At 39.3% G+C, this 19,878-nt stretch overlaps 1 protein-coding gene across 5 annotated transcripts in view; it reads left to right on the top strand.

Moving 5' to 3' along the window:
* Positions 1-19,878, top strand: part of arl15a (ADP-ribosylation factor-like 15a) — a 110,022-nt gene that overhangs the window by 40,884 nt on the left and 49,260 nt on the right. For all 5 annotated transcript variants that reach the window (XR_015116519.1, XM_086206624.1, XM_086206626.1 and 2 more), the window contains exon 4: positions 19,093-19,301. Coding sequence is in view for 4 of the 5 variants with exons in the window: in XM_086206624.1 (XP_086062750.1) it covers positions 19,093-19,301 (209 nt within the window). In the remaining variant the exon portion in view is untranslated. The remainder of the gene's footprint in view (positions 1-19,092; positions 19,302-19,878) is intronic.

Genomic DNA, 19,878 nt, shown 5'->3' with positions numbered 1-19,878 from the left:
ACACACACACACACACACACACACACATACACACACACACACACACACACACACACACACACACACACACACACAAAGAGGCACTGGGGGACCACCAACGAAAGTGCTACTTCCAAATTTGGACAGAGCGCATTAGGGGGTTTTCAAAAGAGGTTTTTCTGGATTGGGTCAAAGCCAGTCTGGTGGGACATTATTGTGGTTGGAAAAACACTGGTCCCACGGATGACACGTTTGATTTAGAGAAGTTAGTATAGGCTGAAATCTGTTCTCTTTTTCTGTTTGCCCCCCTGCTTGGACCCTTACTCCCCTGCTCCTTTTCTTGTAAATACAGAGAGCAAAAGAATTTGAGCGATTTATGGTGCCATCCGTTATGGATGAGTTGTACAGGGTAAAAACAAGCACGTTTTTTACGCTTTGACCGACTACCGACTACTTTTTTTTATTTGGGGTGCAGAATGGGATTCAGAGCTGTGTCAGAGGTGAAATGTTGACATGCAACACTTGAGTTTGGCTGAGTGGAAGTGTACTGTTCTGGTTCCAAATGTATATGACGTAAATATCGAGTCTAGAGACCTGATGATATTGTGTAATGTTCTGGTCGTTTACATAAAGAGACTTCAGATCTTTTTCTGATTAACGCAGACATTTTGTGCACCATTTGTAAATTACTCAACACTTTCCTCCCTGTATCATGTTCACCCTTTCCCTATGGTTTTAAAGCAAGCAAACATGCCTACTTTAGTTTCATGTTGTTTTGTATTCCATCAATGATGCAGATAGATTATAGAAGATGTGAGGCACTGACGTCAGTATTTCTGACCCTAAAAAACCCGTTTTACACAATACATTTGTGGCTTGTTCTGCTCACTCAGCCTTGACCAAGGCAAGAGGTGAATTGGGAGACTTGAAGAAGGAAAACACCTCTGTAGTATTTCCTTCCACTTCCACCAGAAGGCTCACTGAGGTATTTTCCCTTACAGTAGGAAATATAAAGCGAAGAACAGGAGGTCTGGAATCAATAATACAAATGCTGAAAAAAATAATAGATATTTGTGTTTATTTGCTCATTTTGATACAGCAGTTACACCACATGAGATCCTTCCACACAGAGGCTCAAGCCTTCATCTTTTTCTAATAAAGGTTCCTACCTGTCCTTGCTGTCTCCATGAGCGAGGAAAGCTGTTTAAGTCAAATTCAGGTATGCGTGCCACTGCATGGATTGTTTGTGTGCACTCTACTGCACTGTAGCGCGTAGAACCAGAAATCTGAACTCGCAGTGCAGTTTCATTAGTTCTGCACACTTTGGTAAAATTTTGCTGTTAAACTGGATAATATTAAGATTGTAAAACAATAACTAAATGGTTTCATGTGTCTTCTTGCTTGTCAGCGAAAATGCTGAGAATATTGATAGATTTGAAATGTCTATTTCCCTACTCACAACATGTAAATATTAAGCAGTATAAAACATACAGTCAAAATTTGTACAGTTCTGCTTTCAGAATAATTATAGGAAAGTAAAGTCTGTTTTCTTCTTCTAAACATATCTTTAATTGTGCTTATTGTCTTATCGGGCTTTGGGGGCTTTCATTTGTCTTTTTCTCTGCACTGCCTTGGCTTTCACCTGCATGTTCATACTTTTGCTGTCTTAGGTGTTGATACAGTTTCGTCGTCATATTAAGTGTCATCAGAAAACAACCTTTTTCTTTTTTGTTACCAACACCTTCAATATCCACTTGTTCGTCATTGCTTCCGCTCAGGTTTGTCACTCTGTGGTCTTCACGCTGGGTAGTCATGTGACCCTACAAACACGCTGCACACATTCAAGTCAGCTGGTGGCTTTAACGTAACTAGTCTCAACACACACATTCACAGGCATGCATGTGCACATTTATTGAAATTAAATGGCAGCTCTGATCTACATCTTATGTGACTGGTCGCTGCAGCATGATGTCTGATTGCATTTATCTGAAAACTGACTCTTGTGTAACTTTTCAGGGGTGAGGTGCTACAAATAGAACACACTATAACCATTCAAATGAATGAGAGTTGTTGCTGCAGCACAGGATTTGGTCTGAAAAAAAGCCTAAACCTGATTATTGCTCAACACATTTCATCTGTGGGCAAGATGGGAAATGAGCTCCAGCCACCAGCCAAATGCTTATAAGTTGTAACAGTGGCTGCTTGATTTCTGACTAAATGATTATTACTCTGTCAGAGGTGCTTGGATGACACTTTTAAAGTTTATATCTCACCTAGTAGTTCTAAGTTCAAGAGAAAGAAGGCACATGGGGAAACAAGCTTGTTTTATGGTAAAAACTTTTGGCACACTGAGAAATCTTGCATACTGCAAAGAGCAGGGAACGTAAAATGGCACTTAGAGTTGGCTCAGGAGCCAGGTCTCTGTCATCAAATTGTCGCAGGATGTTAACCCATAGAAATAGAGATGTCCTGAGTTGATCCTCAAATATGCATCAAGCCAGAGTCTGGCATATTTTAACAGATCAGTAGTGGCAAACCGATCCCAGATTCTAGTTTTCCCCCAGTAAATGTAGTCTACTAAGTCCTGTACACTTCATCCTAGTGTAGCTCTCTTACAGTGTGAAGTGGTTGGTAAAACACATCGTTATGCTAAACCCCTACTCCATTCCTGCTTATTGGCAAAGAGAAGTAGTGTAGAAAACATTGAGCAAGCAGATTCTCATTTTTAACCTGCATCAACTGTTGCTTTTGCCAGCAGCAGGTCATATCAGCCCTGGCTAATTAACATTCATTTTGAGAGTGACGGGCTGGCTGGCCAAAATTTAATGCGGTTATTGGTCTAGTTTGTCTGCTGTCTGGAGAGTGATGAGTCTTCTCTGTCGGGATTTGAGTCATGTCCAAGTCAGGACCACAGTTAAACTTTCAACCATGTCATATCAATAATTTTAACTGATGAGTTTATAGTTTTCCATCCTCCGTGAACTGATATCAGCGTTTAAATGTAATACTTGTAGTCAGAGTAGAATTGAACAATCATATTTGGGTGGGCTGTCGTCCAGTTATGTCATTTAGAGACCAAAAGAGATTCAAAATATTGGCTGAAATGCAATCTCGCTAGCCTGGTGACACCATCCTTATCTCACAAGCTCAAGAGTGGAGCCTTGCAGCTCCATCTGGAACCCTTCCTATCTGTGTTGTCTAGATTCGCACGATTTTGGCGCTACCCTTTCTCCAGTGTGAAAGTGGAACGCTACACACACGTATCTGAGTTCCAGTTCTACTTTTGCCTCTTAGCTCACTTTTGACATTCAGGGTACATGTGACCTCTGTTTTGATCATGTATAAACAGTTAGTAGGGGCTGCACGGTGGAGCAGTGGTTAGCACTGTCGCCTCACAGCAATAAGGTTCCGGGTTCGAGTCCTGGCACAGGATCTTTCTGTGTGGAGTCTCCATGTGCTCCCTGTGCCTGCGTGGGTTCTCTCTGGTACTCCAGCTTCCTCCCACAGTCCAAAGACATCAAGAGGGGACGAGGCTGATTGATACTCTAAATTGACTGTAGGTGTGACTGAGAGTGTGAATGGTTGTCTGTCTCTATGTGTTGGCCCTGCGATGGACTGGTGACCTGTCCAGGGTGAACCCTGCCTCTCGCCCGTAGCCGCTGGCATAGGCTCCAGCCCCCCCCGCGACCCTTAACAGGAATAAGCGGAAGACAATGGATGGATGGAAACAGTTAGTAGCTGTACAACTAGCTTGATCAGATCAACATTTTGCGGTTTATATTAAGAAACCATGAGTGTTCTGGAAACTCCTGCACTGGTTTTACCCAGCTCCTGATAAGCCAACTCAACTCAACAGGGGCCCAGAACTGTTCCAGTACAGTCATAGATGTTGTGTTTCCACTATCGCTTTAGTTTCCAATCGTAAGTTACATCAGTTTGTAAACTGTAAACATAAATGAAAAAGGACATTTTGGCTATGATATTCACTGACTATACCAGAAGGTATTCATATCTGAGTTGATGACGCTGTCGTTTTGCACCAGAACCTTTCGTTTTTAGAATAGGGAATTTATGAAAAAAACGATTCAGTCACTTCCGTGTACACCGTACTTAAAATCAATATATATTTTCTGCTTCATTGAAGTAATATAAAGACACTTGGTCAAGAACTCTATGTAAGTCAGACTAACAACTATAACTTGCATTGTTGCTAAGCCTGTTAATGCATTTTTAACTCTCTCTGCTTTGAGTGCATTGGCCCGGATTGTCATAAGCTCAAGCTGTCTTTTAAACCAGAGACACAAAGCAGCTTATGTGCAAACCTGATGTATGATGCCTGTAATTATTCAGACTGAGCTATAGGTTTGTTTCACTCATGCATGCACCATTTCGGCTCCTGCTGTCTTCTTTTCATAAAGTTCTCTTTCAAGTTTCAGACTGTTTTCTTTTTTGATTTCCTCTTTATCTTTTCTTCGACCATTCTTTCCAGATTTTGCATTTATTTGTGCTGTCTTTTTGCTGGCTTCAATCAACCCTTTCTCTCTGAAGCTCCCCTTGTATTTTGATTTGATCACATTGTCTGGCCTTGATAAAGCACATGACCTCACTGTTGTTTCCTGACACCACTCATCTGTATTGTCCTTTGATGTGTCTTAGTCACCTAGCAAGTCATGTCAGATATTTGCAGTACACCGATGTCCCCGCAAACATCAGTAAAAGAAGCAACTTGCTTCCTTTTAGTTGATACAGCAAAATATAATTCCTAAATAAACTCAATTTTTCGGTCATGTGGACGTACTTCATGTGTAATAAGAATTCAAACAGTGGAAGCATTTCTTTTGACATAATAGTCGCTGGATGAAAGAACAAAGTGATTAAAACTAAAGTCCATCTGAAGCTGAAGTAAATAGGTCAGTTTGGTTTCCACAGCTGAACAGCAGACCGATTGTAATGTGCACACTTGAAGGAAAACTGTGTGGTCTCATTTTCTTCCCGAGTGCTGTCAGTCAAATGCACAGTGAACAATGGAAAATAAACACTTCAGGCTGCAGCATCACAGTTTATTAGTGCACTTCACTTATGAGAGAACTTCAAAATGTGGCAGTTAAGTGTAAATAGAATTTTTACAATTGCAGAGTGTTATTATAAGTTTGTTTCCATGCACACAATAATTTGATAACTGGTAATAATTTGGTATTGGCAGTAATTAGATTTAATGTGTTTTATATGCGCTATATTGGAAGAAAAAAGTTTTTTTCTGTCAACAGTTGGATTTTTCTCCTTGTCTATGATGTAAAACTAATATTTAGGGTAATTCTTGAAATGTGTTGTCAACATATACCGACAGTATTTCTGTCACTCGTAGTGTGGGAGTGATAAGGGTTGGGTTGGAAAATATCGAAGCTAAACATTTCTGTCCAATTTATAGCTATGGGCCTAAACAGGAGATGTGACAAACTGGAAGCAAACGTTCACAGATTAAAAAAATCACATCAATCTTTATGTATGCAGCGCAAAAAAGAGGAAGTGCATGCAGTTTGTCATGATTTGTTAAAGGCTTTTATTTGATCGGAATATTGAACTACACTGTGTGAATACCAATTGAATCTGGTAACTAAAAAAGAAGTTCAATAATGATCCGTTTGTTAGAGTGTAAGTAAAAGACATTTTTTCTAATGTTTACACCTGAGCCTTACTGCTCCCAGTAATCTGGTTTCATGTCTGCATGTAGCTAGAGTGATATGTAGGTCAAATAATCACGCATTCAGTAGTTTCCTATTGAAAAATCACTATTTATCAAAGCGTAAAACCTGTTCGATAAGGCCACGTTACTTACATGTCACATTATTATGCTCTCATTCTGTAAATTAACAGATGCAATCGTTTGAATCACTTGAGTGATTCTTTTCAAGAAATGTTGCCTCAAAGACCCACACCCTTGGTGAAGCATTTCCATGCTGAAGATGTGTTTGAGTGCACCACTACACTTGCTGTTGCTGTGTGCATGACATTGCCCATCGTGCTGTCTTGAACAGAATGTACTGAGAACAAGAGCTGATTAAAATCACAGCGGTCCGATTCTTCTCACAAGCTGATCAGTCAGTGTGTCTCTAAAACTCTAATTTATACATTTGAGCAGGGATATAGCTGCATGGAACTTGTTCATTCTAAGATGGCAAACATGAACAGATAGTTATTTTATCATGTGGTAGCAAAACGGCAGCAAAACTGGATACACACTGTAAAACAAACCATCTTTGCACTTGAATCAAGTGTAATTAAGGCTTTTTATTTGGGTGACATTTGGAATTGTATGTCTGGCAATTTCAAGTCTGGGCAAACATTTGTTACTCAGTTGGTGCCAGGTATTGGGATTAGGTGGGTAGGGCTCCTTTGGGGACACAGGGAGGATGCTGTGTGTGTGTGTGTGTGTGTGTGTGTGTGTGTGTGTGTGTGTGTGTGTGTGTGTGTGTGTGTGTGTGTGTGTACACGTCTGGACAGTGACATGACGTCAAGTCTAGACAGGCCATTTCACAGTCTGCATTTATGCCACGTGCTGACAGCTGATGAAGAAGTGGTCCAAATAATCACTACTCATTGCTCTCATTCTTTAGTGTTCTACCTGCAGTAAAGAATGTAGGATTTAGACTGCAAGTACAGCGCGTGTTGTATTCATGTAGTGTCATTGTATTGAGACAGACCACACAGTCTCTGTCACTATGCTTTCCAATACCTTGCTCTGCCTGCAATACTCTGGAAATTAGGTGACATATAGAAAGGTATCTGACAATTCCCTATTAATGCGCTTCTAAATGAGAACATGTCGTACCTCAGATTGTTTTGACTTGAGTGATGTGGTTGAATTTGAACATTGTGTAAATTCAGATTTTACACTCTATTTTGGGGTCCATGCTTCATGGACTCCATTACTTCTTATAAATCTGACAAATACAGAGGACAAAAGGGCAAAAAATGAAATGCAACAACATCTCAGAACACTTTATTACATTCAATCAATATTTTGTAAATTGGTTTTAGGTTTTAAAGGACCAGTGTGTGGGATTTAGAGGGCTCGATTGGTAAATATGCAATACAATATTCAAGGGCTGCAATCAACCAAAAAAAAAAAAATGGTGTGTGACTACAGATAACAAACAAGGACTGTTGTTGCCAGCTGATCGTAGTTGTGTGTGCAATGTCCTGTACTGAAAATCCAACCTAAAGGAGAGGTGAAGTCAGGAAGAACAGACACCATGTTAAAAAGATTTCAAATCTAATTCAATAACCAATACAAAATATAAGATTGATTTGAGTCCTGGTGGAGTTAGCTCCTCGTGATTCCCCTTAGTACCTCATTTGTTTGCGCTTCTTTTTGCATGATTTGCCTTCCTGAGTGATAAGAGAAGCGTTGAGATTATATTGACTCACAAAGGAGGTCATGTCTTCAGTATTGTTTTTCTGTTAGCGTGCAAAAAAATGAGCTGATTTTCATCAAATTTGGTGGAGCGCTGCAGGCTGAGCTAAGGAAGAACACCTTTTTGGTCCGAGCTATTTAACAAAACAGATGTTTTTTTTGTTTGTTTGTTTTTTTTCACTGAGGTTGGCTGAGCTCACCTTGGTGGAGATATACTCTCTGAGTGCCCTATAGTAGTCTATGTATTTCTTGAAAATGTCATTAAAAACATGTAAACAGGAAGAAAAATGTATGATAGAAGTCCTCAGCTTTTGACAGAGCGCATAAAAATCATTGCTAAGCCATAGGGCTGTAATCAACCAAAGAAATTCTTGGTCGACTGAAGCCCTCAAATTTCGACTAAAAATCGACTGATTTTATATATGAAAGATATACTGTGTCAACTATCAGCACAAAACCTGTTGAGGAATATTTAGACAATTGTTTTTGTCACGTTATAATAATTGACCGACACTGTCATTTGTCCTGCTCACAGAGCCAGACTGAACAGAGGAGCTCAGCATCGCAGCTGAGACACAAATAGACTTTTAACTTAAAACTTTACTCTTAAACACAAAAGGCAAGTCCACGGTAAGAATTTTTACAACTACAACAAAACAATTATTAGGCTAAACATTGAAATATCAATTATTGATATGTTCATATACTCAAAACTGACGGGGCAACCTAAGGTGGGCAAGTTAGCTTACCGTTTCTAGGTGATACGTCGTCGTGTTTGTCGTGGAGCTGTGATATGCAAACTGTTGTTTGCAAACTTTGCATTCGACTTTTTGTCCATTCTCTATTTTCATGAAATGCTGCCACGCTGCCGATGTCTTTGACATGGTGGACGAGGACTGACTTTAAATGAAACTGTCAAAATTAAATATACATTCATCAAACCACCAGACGTTGGCCCAGTACTCTTCAGTCTGTCTGTCTCTAGCAGGTCGGGCTAATCCAAAATTTCAAAAACAAGGGTGGTGTTCAAAGATAGATTATTATCTGTGAAACAGGGGTGCTTTGGGTACTTTCCTCCTGATGAAATTAACGTGGCAAAAAAATCGACCAATCAGAATTTTGGTCGAGCCAGAACGTATCGACTAATAAATCAACCAGTCGACTGGGAGATTACAGCCCTACAATATTCAGTAGCTATGTTTACATTAATGTATACTTACCAGGTAAGAGTAGCCCTGAATTAGTGTTTTGTTTTTTATTTAGCATGTACTTGTTGAAATGATACTACTTGCAAGTTATTTAAGCTGCACCCTCTCTAAAAAGCTAACGGAGTGTTCTATTTTTAGTTAGCCATTACTTCCACATTCAGCTATTTTTGTTGTTGAATGCCTTCCATGTTATCGCAAATCCAACAACAGACATCCCAGCAGAAATTCTTAGGTCACACACAGGACACAGAAGAGGAAATTAGTAATGACAGAAGAGAGAAATGGGTTCATGCAACACACGTTTCCATTGAATTTCATTCAAAGCAAATTTTATATGAGGAAAATAAAAATCAAGAAGCATATATGTATAATATATATATGTTATAATATATATGTATATATATGTATATATGTATGTGTGTACTGTATATGTATACATATATATGTGTATATGTATATAATCTTTATTACTAGTATTAAATAAGAGTTGAGGTCTTGTGAAATTGCGTATAATTGTTCTCAAAGGAGCATTCCAACTTTCTGAACCAGTCAGCCAACTGCTAGTCAGCTTAGCTGCAGTTAGCAGAGCATACAGTTGCTGAAGTCATCAATTACACTTTACTCCAAAACAGTCTTGTTTTGGAGTAAAGTTTGGATTAATAGAATATTTGTGTTTAATAACCACTATGGGAAAAGTCTTAAAATTTATAAGGTGTTCTTATTTTAGAGGCAGACATACACCAAGAACTACTTTCCTGACTGAGTAATTTTACACAGCATCCCAAAGCTCCATCGTAACTTCAGTCAACCAAATACAACATTTTTTTGATGGAAAGAGCTGCTATTAATGCAACTTTGTGAGCAGAGCGAGCAAGATGGTACAAGACACAAAGGGAGTCCAAACTTTTCTGGGTACTTACTGGAGAAGCTTTTATTGGACTTTTGAGACAATATGCTCCTGTGTTCATTCCAGCTAAGCTAATTAGCAGTTAGCTCTTTAATGGATTTCTTGAGCTCTTCGATGAAAGCAGGATATATGAGGCAGGGTATCTGTCTGCTTGTCTGGCATAACAACATTCAGACAGTAAGCATATTTCTGAAAAAATTGGTTTATTCCTTTAAGAACCAGCTAGTCTTGAGCTTGTTGCATGCTGTCTGGAGACAAAGGCAAAGTTTAGGAGTGTCCATGATGATGATAGTGTTGGAAACAGCTTGTGAGTCGTGTGAGTCCAAGGTTCACCACATTAGAGCTTTTTAGAATGGGGGGTTATCGTCTTTTGCTTTATGCATTTACTCTTTTTCAAAAAAAGGCCAAAAACACCTCTTAGGGTTGTAAAAATTAAATGCAAAATTGTTTGTTTGTTTTCCAATTCTGCCGTTTTTGTCAATCTTTTCTTCATGCAATACTTCAAAGTGTGCTTTCATTTCATTGATGGAAACATGACCACGCACTGATGGAGAGTTAAACCCTCGTTATGTGCTTTGCAGACATATAGCTACAGGAAGATACTCCGGACTCCAAACACTACCATGACTTTCAGATGGTTTGGGCAGGCAGGGATAAATCCAAGATCAGAAATAGCTAAAAGTCATGCCGCTTTTATTAACAACACACGATGCCACCCTGGTCATATTATTGTACTGGAACATCTCTGCAGCCCAGACATGGAGCTGTTAACCTTGGGGGTACAATACCCACCGAGCTGTTGTTTATATCCTTCCTCCACTAAAGCGGTTAATGTGTATGATATGTTCTTGCTCAGTTACTGCAGGTCTAGATTCTGCAGCCCAGTACTTTCTTCATGATCTGCATGGACTTAAATCACGTGAGATTGGACAATAACTCACTCGCCTGTGTTTTGAGCACTTGGAGGAATTTCCCTGCAGGGATCAATCTTGTCTCTCTTGATTCAGATTCTCTTGTAAAAACACTACAAAATGCACTCTTTTTTACCATACAAGATTATACATGCTTGGTAATGCAAGTACGGGAGGGGTTGCGATCTTCAGCTTCTCCTCCATTTGTTCCTTGATTTGATTTAACTTGTAAATATGGCTGCATAACCCTGATGCTGTTCCTTTGGATCATGTCAGGACATCTCTAGTCATCAATCATCATATTTTCAACCAGCCACATTGCTTGTCTTTAATTTTAAACAACTGTCAAATTGGTACATATTTCAAATTCCTCACAAATAGAGTGAAAATGTGAATATGCAGCCAAAACATTTACATACAGTAACCCTACTTGTATTTTATTCAGAGGAGCAAAGTTAATGGAAACTAATCATTTAGCTTTGACATGAGCATAAGTTACTAGGACTGATGCGTGTTTGAGGCCATGACACACTATTTATTTCAAAACACACTGTGCTGAGGCTGCAAGTTGTTGCTGAGACAACAGCTGAAGTGTTTTCAATCTCACTCCAACTCCAGCTCATTCCCCAATGAAGTAAGCAAACTTTATTTCTAGAGGCCTCACTCACTGGTTCCAGACCTCCCCGCCATCGCTGTATTGTAACAGTTTTCTTCAGAGAAAACAAAAATTGTCTGCTTTATGTTAGAGGGAACATCAAACGGGTATTGCTTTCAGTGAGTCAACTTAAAAAAAAAAAAAAGGTCTTGATTAGCAACATGTTTGACCAGAAAGCTGGTGCATGATGGGAGGCAACAATTTATAAGAGTGCGATGTTTCAAGCTGATTGTCAATCTGAATACCAAGCTGCATTTATACCCAACAGCAAACAGAACGATCCTCAACAGTAGCTTAATATGAGGCAAATGTAAGTGTAGGTAGCTGGTTTCAACTGTGTTGTTGACTCATTTTTTGAAGTGTACACAATTGTTTGAAATTAAGTATGATTTTAGAAACATAATCCGATAAACACAGCTGAAACACTGCTGACGATGGGCATTTTCATTGTTCTACTAACGTTTACTTCTGGAGTTTGGTTTAGCGTGTACTCTCGCTTAGTCAGATAAAAAGAAACAGTACTTTTTTGGAGTTTATCTTGAGCTCCACCTTTCACAATGACCCTAAAATGAGAGTCTGAGTGATTCCAAGACTGATATTTGGGATTTCTACTTGTATCGTTCAATTATACTTTCTATAATCAACTCAAAATTAAAACCATTATTGTGCAAAATTGACCAATTTAAACTGATATATTTATCCTTGATATTTATTACTTGTACATAGATGAGTAGAATTTTAGCATCATAGATAAACAAATGTCAACACATGATACTGTAAATAGCCCTAGCCGTCTAGCAACCAAAGGGTCGCTGGTTTGATCCTCTCTTCCCCTGGTGACCATGTCAAAGTATCCTTGAGCAAGGTACTGAGCCCCTAATTGTTCCTGATGGCCCTGTGACAGACTGGCAACCCGTCCAGGGTGAACCCCGCCTCTCACCCAATGTCAGCTGGGATGGGCGTCCTTGATGGATAAGCGGTGTAGAGAATGGATGGATGATGAGGCTAAATAACAAAATGGATCACTAATTTTACTGAATATTAATGTGGAAAGTTTTATACTGGCAAAATATACTCTGACAACATGACATATATATATATATATATATATATATATATATATATATATATATATATATATATGTATATATATATATGTGTGTATATATATGTATATATATATATATGTGTGTATATATATGTATATATATATATATGTGTATATATATGTATATATATTCTGTATATTTGAAAGGTGAACAAAATTGGCCTAGCTCTACTTGAAAAAAACATCTATTTTTTGTCTTGCATAAAAGACAACACTTGTAGAGCCCATACCTCTGCTGAGGTGATGCGGTCTTATCATATCTGGATCAGTTTTCCTTCTCACAAACCCACAGACAAGCCAGTGCTGGTCATCACATGCACTCCTTGATGGAGGTAGTAAAACAAAGTTTAAATAATAAAGATAAAGCAATAAAAAAAATGTGTGGGGGGGGGGGCAGAATTCAGGATTTTTAAATTAATTTAGGAGGTGTCCCTGATCATCTCAAAGTCCAGAGTTCCTCACAGCAAAGGTTTCATCACCAGCAGGAAAATTACTTTCAGCCAGAGACTCGTACCCCCACGTTGCACCACTGAGCGCCACAGGAAACCATTCCTGCTGGTGGCCATCAAACTGTTTAACTCCTCCCTCTAAGATGCAGCCCGAAGTTGTTTCTCTTGTTAAAATTGTGCAGTAAAACAAATATCCTATTCACTAGTGTAAAAATGTAAATATGTACAAAGATACCACCTTATCTTCTTGATTTTCTATTTTTTTCATTATATATTGTTTGTATTACTATTTTTGAGATTTTGTTTCATTTCTATTTATCTTATTTTATTTTTATCTTCGATAGGTTACCTCCTCTTTATTTATCTTTACTGTGAAGTGGAGCACTGCAATCCAACAATTTCCCGCAAGGGATTAATTAATGATATCTGATTCTGATTTGTGTTCTAATCAGACTCTTGGCATGTAAAAGGGTGCAACTAAGGATCAGAGGGAGCAAGTGAGGACAACAGGTACCAGTGATGCAACTTTGGATGGGGCTCTATCAGGGCCTTTAAAAGGAATTTGAAGATTTTGTAATCAATTTGTTTAGCAAAGTCAGGACCAGTGTCATGCAGTCTTATAATTGAATCTGGTTAAAAAATCAAAATAGCCAAAGAATGGGAGTTACAATTTTCCAGTCAGCAGGGAATGAATGCATAAAAACAGTTTTATTGTCAAAAAATGTCTTTTGAACCCTAACTCCTCAACCCCTGAACAGCATTTCAACCGAACTGAATGTGCTACGTCACCACAGATCAACAGCCTATGTCCCCCTCCCCTGGACATGTCTCTGTTCCTTGATGACATTTACTATAAAGGGTGTCACCTTTCATTTTTTTCAAAAATGTGAACCATTTCTACAGGTTTTTAATTTTATAGAGCAGTGGGAACTTTTGTTGCTGCTAATTCTCTTTTCTGACAACAAAACAGAACAGTAATTGTATTGTATATGGCATGTAACACTTTCCACACAAGACATATAGTTCAATAAAGCAACTATATAACTATAGCTAAACTCTATACCATGACGTGGCTTAACTTTGACATGATTCCACAGTGCAACCCTGTCATTGGCTATGTATATAGCGTGTATATATACTGACTACTTTTTTGGTCAACGTTCTCAAAGGAAACATTTTGTAGTCTAAAGCCTATTTTAACAGAAACACAGCAACATGTGACTTCAGTGTTGAATCATCACATTACATAGTCTATTTATTTATTCCTAAATATGGCTGGAGGAGCCTGATATTGGACTGGAAGCAGCTGGTCTGGGTTGTCTCCAGAAAGGCGGTTTCTCTGCTGGTCAATGGATCTCGCCCTCACTGAATAATCATTCTCTGGAGACGGTGGACACACAGCTTTCTTTTTGCTGTTCATATAGCATGTAACAATTAACTTTTACTTGAGGAGTAAAAGACAGTGGACGGACAGATCACACACCCTCCGGTGAGGGTACTCCTTCCTCAGTACTGAAAGTGGGCAGTGGACTGAATGTTTTAACATCTTTCAGTGCTTGGTAGGACTGACATGATCTGGTTGGTGCCAAAGGTACCAGCCAGTCCTGCTTGCATACAAGGTATAAAAAAACAACAACAACAACACATAATGTCCCCTTTTTTAGTCAAACTACAATAGTGGCATAGTTGTTTAGACAGTCTCCTAAAACAAAATACCCCATAACCGATGCATCATTTCACATTAACATTTCTCACACACACACACACACACACACACACACACACACACACACACACACACACAGACACACACAGAGGGATTAAATCAATCTAGATAAGGCAAGATATTTCAGTTTCTTTTCTCAAATGTGGCCTCAGAAGACAATTATGTAATGGAGCCACAAGATATGTTTTATGATATTTTGTCCTGACTGGACATTTTTGCACTCCTGCCATCACTAACATAATAGCTTGGCTTACTACTCACTGCACCTAGTCCAAGAAAGTCATGCAGATGTTGACATCTATTCAGGGGAAGCATAAATCATTACTTCCAGGCCCCCCCTCCACCTCCTATTGTTCCTTCAGTGTCCATCGTGATGTATGTGCAGTTTGACACTTGACTAAAGCGAGGAAAGTTTCTCCTTTTTTAAAAGGGATCAGAAAGAGTATAAGCATTTTTTTTTTGGTAACGATTTTGAATGAAATGAGTTTAATTTTTTTGTATAAATCCTACTTGACAGTAATAGTTATTAGTAATTTTTTATACGTATTTTAAGGCTTTGACTGGCAGTTGGACTACTCCAGCAAATTTACCTGCTGCTATGGTTTAAGCAGTGTATCTGATGGGAAAAAATTGTCATTAAGCGACATGCACATTAAAGGGTGTACTCAGACTTGGTTGCCTTGTACCATTCTGAAGCACAACGGTCCCTCCTGCTCACTTCCTGCTTTTCGCATTTCGTGAGGCCCTTTCTCTCAAGGCAATCGAAAGGGATAGAGACAAAAAATACCTCGGCCAAATTTTTTTCCTTTTCAGACCCTGCCTATTTTTATATGTCTTAAGATGGGCCTCCAGAGGGTCTTTAATTCTTACTTTGAGGGCATCCAACTCATGCCAACAGATGGACAGTTTCATAAAGTTAATTACCAAGAGGGAACTCCTATCACTGTTATTGTTATTTCTTCGCATAATTCCTCCGAACTGGCCCATTACATAGTTACATCATTGAATATAGAGACATATATTCATTGTCCCCATGAAAAGTCATACTGTACACTGAATGAATGATGTAACACATCTTCCAACTGATGAGTCAATAGTTGACAGTGGCTCGAAGAAGACTTTCTCTTACATGCTATCTTTTACCATTTTTGCTGCTCTGTTGACTTTTGGCTAATTATGTCTGAGTGAAATCTAAGAGTAGAGGTAATTCTTGTAATTGCATGCTATATATTGAGAAATAAACGTAAGTGCTTAGGGGCAGACAAGTAGAGAGGAGCAAAGAAAAACGAGCAGAGTTGAATGAGGTCTTGCTCATGGTGCACTTTGATTAATTATATTTTGTAGGACTGCCAGAATTCCTAAAAAATCCTTACGTCATGTTTGGAAATCTTGTCCTGCCAGACCAATAGGTGGCAGACGCTGCCAAATAGATGCAATGAGATGTGACGGACATGCCACCATTACCAAGCAAAGATGAGAGAAACTTCCTAGTCAATCTCTCAAGTACCACTTTGTCTGATAGCTTTCCTCTCCAGTGAGAGGTCTGAGTAGAAAAAGGGGGGCGGGGGTGGAAAGAAAAGGGAGGGGGAACACGAGAGAAAGGAGGTAAATGTCACAGACAGGATTTTGTGATAGTTCAACATTTGCCAGCCTCACATTTCGTCACTTCTTGGCAGTAACTTAAAAATGAGCAACAATAATAAAAAAGCAGTTCACAAGATTGCAAAGGGAGTAACCTCAACAGATGGAGGAGAAAAGAATATTCTCTAAAGACAACATCTGAACTGGTGAATGGTGTGGGATATATGTAGTTTGATTAAGATTTACACAGTGAAATGCACAGGCGTTCAACCAACAAAATTTGAAGGTTGAGAACTCATTTGATAACTGAGCTGAACAAAGTGCTGTACATGCTGGATTTAAAAGCACAACTTTTGCTAGAAAATTATATCAGTAAGAAGCTCAAAACAGTAGTTAAGACATTAGGTCATCAAAGCGAAGGAAGGTTCTGATAAATATGACCAAGCAATGTCCAATTGTACATAAGGGTAAAAACATTTTGGTGAGATCACGAGTGATAGTGATAAAAGAATGAAAAAAACAGAAATACTATAATGAAAAAATAAAATTTCAAATTGAAGAATAATTAAATGCTAGTGTACCAAGACCACTTGAACATCCAAAGGCCATTTAGAATATTTAGGGTCCCATTTAAGTGACCTATGGCACCAGGCAGTTGGCCGATGGCACTATGTGTGTGCCATGTGTTCGGGGTGTGTTGAGTCTCATTTTGACAATTAGAGGACACATAATCATATAGCAAACTAAAGATGCAGTCATTAGACACCTCATTATTCAAATGTGTGTTTCAGGCGTTGTATCGATCAACCTGATCAGAGGTCCTCATGTTATTTCCTTAAAGCCCAGGTTGTCCCAGGACTCGGCATGTTGCTATTTCAATAACAGATGCATTTTAACTCGAGAGAAGCGAGCGCTGCTCATCTGAAGAAACAGATCTCTTGCCAGGTGAAGGTGCCCCCACACAAGTTTATTTACGGGAGCAGCAGCCATCCACCGAAGCCATCAGAGGTGAAACGGGCCTGGAAGGAGGTAGAGGGCAATGATTCGGTGTTGTTGGGTATGACAGAACAATAGAACCTCACTGCAATGATGCGTATATGCTTGTCCGATGGATGCACCCTTTAAATGTCACTTCACATAAAGCCAAAGTTAAGTCTCTTCTTGTTCGATGGCGCAAACGTTTTCTAGTGTCATGGTTGGACCAGACCACGTGTCATTAACATACTTAAGCACCTGCCGCCACTAGTGAAGGGCAAGTTAATTTACTAGTTAAAGGGCAAGGGCACTTGAGAGGAAAAAGTCATATGCGCCAGCTTGAAATTAGTAATGATGTTTGCCCTTGACCAAGTGCCAGCATGCACCATGCTTAAAATATGGCCCTGTGCGTTTTTAAATAAAGGAGAAATATACGATCCAAAGCAGAGGGTCAGAGGTTGAGTGGTCATCTAGTAGAAGGGTTGCTGGATCAATCCTCCCTTGACCAGCCCCATCCCACCCCCACCCTCAGGGCTGTGTCAAAGTGTACTTGCGCAAGATTCTAAACTCCTAATTGCTCCTGATGATGCATGCCTGATGATGATACATGGCAGCCTCCAGCGCCCCATATTTGTGTGTGTGTTGTGTGTGTTGTTTATGTGTATGTGTGAGAGAGAGAGAGAGAGGCAACATGTCAACCACTAAGGTAGAAAAGCACTATGAGATTCCTTTCAGCATTTTTAGCTGCCATTGCAAAAGTACAATTCACCAATATGCAATAATTTTTCATCTTAAAATTATTCATGAGAAAAATAAGAAAATCATCAAGAAAGTCAGAATCTTTCATTTTAAGACTGGCAGGTGAAGGAGGTCCAGTCTCCTTTAACCCCCTTGTCTCTGTGGTGGAGCTGTTATGAACAGTTGTTCTGGATTGACTCCAGAGAGATATACGTGTCTCCCGCACAACTACTACCGGATTTCCCTGAAAATCCTCACAGAGCCTCATGTTCCCCTCAAGATTAATTCTACTCACTTTGGTGATCATTGAGGTTGACATTTCGGTTTCCTTATTTAAATATCTCAAGACTGTTTGATGGATTGCCATGAAAGTTGGAGCAGATGTCCAAGCAGATGTCTCCAGAAGACGACTTGGCTAAATTTCTATATCACGATCTTTCATCAGGGGCCATCGGATAACTTTAAAAAATCCTATTTATTGATAACTTTGTTTTAAGTCTTAACGACCTTTTATTTAATAACGTCATTTCATTCTGGATACTCTAAGATATGCTAATCACATGCCAACGATATGCTTCAGTTTGAAGGGGTTGGAGTACCAAACCTATGAAACTGTTGGGATTTCGTCAGTTGCTGAACTCTCATTAAAATAATTGGAAGGGATGCTTGTAAACATGTAAAAATGTCTGTCCTCAAAAAGCATTGCCCACACTGTCGGTAAGAAACAGGATGGGCCAGCAATGGAAGCAGATGGAGGTGGTGGCAAAACAGACATGACTCACTCATTTTTTGAACATGTCGGTCTCTTCCTCAAATCACTTACACTAACAAATAAAGTTGCCATGAACCAAACCACTTCTTGCTTCAAATTAGCGCACAAAAAGGAACCATATGTTTTTCAGGATTACCTCAATATTGCGATGGCACTGAAAAAGCCTGGACTGCATTTGATTAATCCACTGAGTATTTACTGCAGCAACGTTGGTGATCCCTTCTATGTTGCAACAACTGCTTGAGGAGCTGCTGAGAAATTTAACACAAGAATTCAACACAGTTCACAAAATGTCATTTAAACATCACAACACCAAGCATCATTCCTAACATTGTACTGGTGCCTGCTAGAAAGTTTGCATTCAGAATAATAGATTGGTCAGTGCCCTGAATAGATTTCTTTCTCCAGTCTCTTGTGGTTTACTTGACCTCAGTTTGATTGCAAACAAATAATGTTCATTCAGTTAGAAAAGAAGAGAATTTTTTTTAGCATAAACATTGAAAAACGTGGCAATTACAAGACAATTCTTGAATATTGAACAGCATTCTGCGACAGTCGTTCTTGATGTTTCTGTCGTCAGCAGGTTTTCGTATTACAGCAGTGACATCAGTAACGGCAATGACTCCCTCCAGAAGTTGACACATTAAATGGCCTCACTTCTTTCTACAGGAGCTGACAACATCAAGAAATATTGGAGTCGCTACTACCAGGGGTCGCAAGGTGTCGTTTTTGTATTGGACAGCGCCTCATCAGATGAGGACCTTGAGGCGGCACGTAATGAGCTCCACTCAGCCCTGCAGCATCCGCAGCTCTGCACACTGCCTTTCCTCATCCTTGCCAATCATCAGGACAAGCCTGCTGCAAGGACGCCAAATCAGGTAACCTAGCTCACTTTTAATGTTGATTTGTTCCATTCCAGGCATCATTTTTGCTTTATGTTCTGGCCACATGCTTCCTGAACTTGGTTATACATTCAAATGGATGGTGCTTCCTGTTTACACACTGAAATGGTTGTACACTATGGGTGCTTTATCATTATTAGAAAGGGTGGTTCTAGTGCTGAGCTCCAATTAGCATGTTCAGCATTTTGACTTGTTTTATTCTCAGTCTCATTTTTGACTGATTTGTTATCAAATGTTTTAAATGGTTATAACACTACTACAGAGGCTGCTCTTGAGGGGCCTCTAGGTTTTAACCCATGGCCATGAAAACTGGTTCTAGAGAGCAACTGCCAGATGTGTGCACAACATGAAACCTCCCCAGTAATTATCTTTGGGTTCTGCTCCTTCAGTGTTAAACAATACATCTCCGTATGACAGCTAACATTTTGTACAAATGCAACTGAAAGCACATTCTCACATGTGGACAAAACTAAGACTTCCTATGTAGGCATGCTGCTTACACTGAATGTCATTTAAATCAGGCATCAGGCTTTTGTGATATCACAGTGTGTCA

Source organism: Aulostomus chinensis, chromosome 6 (assembly GCF_037954235.1).
Source record: "Aulostomus chinensis isolate RoL2024-O1b breed Wild chromosome 6, RoL_Achi_v1.0, whole genome shotgun sequence".
Taxonomy (NCBI): domain Eukaryota; kingdom Metazoa; phylum Chordata; class Actinopteri; order Syngnathiformes; family Aulostomidae; genus Aulostomus; species Aulostomus chinensis.
This window is presented reverse-complemented; position numbering and strand designations above follow the sequence as displayed.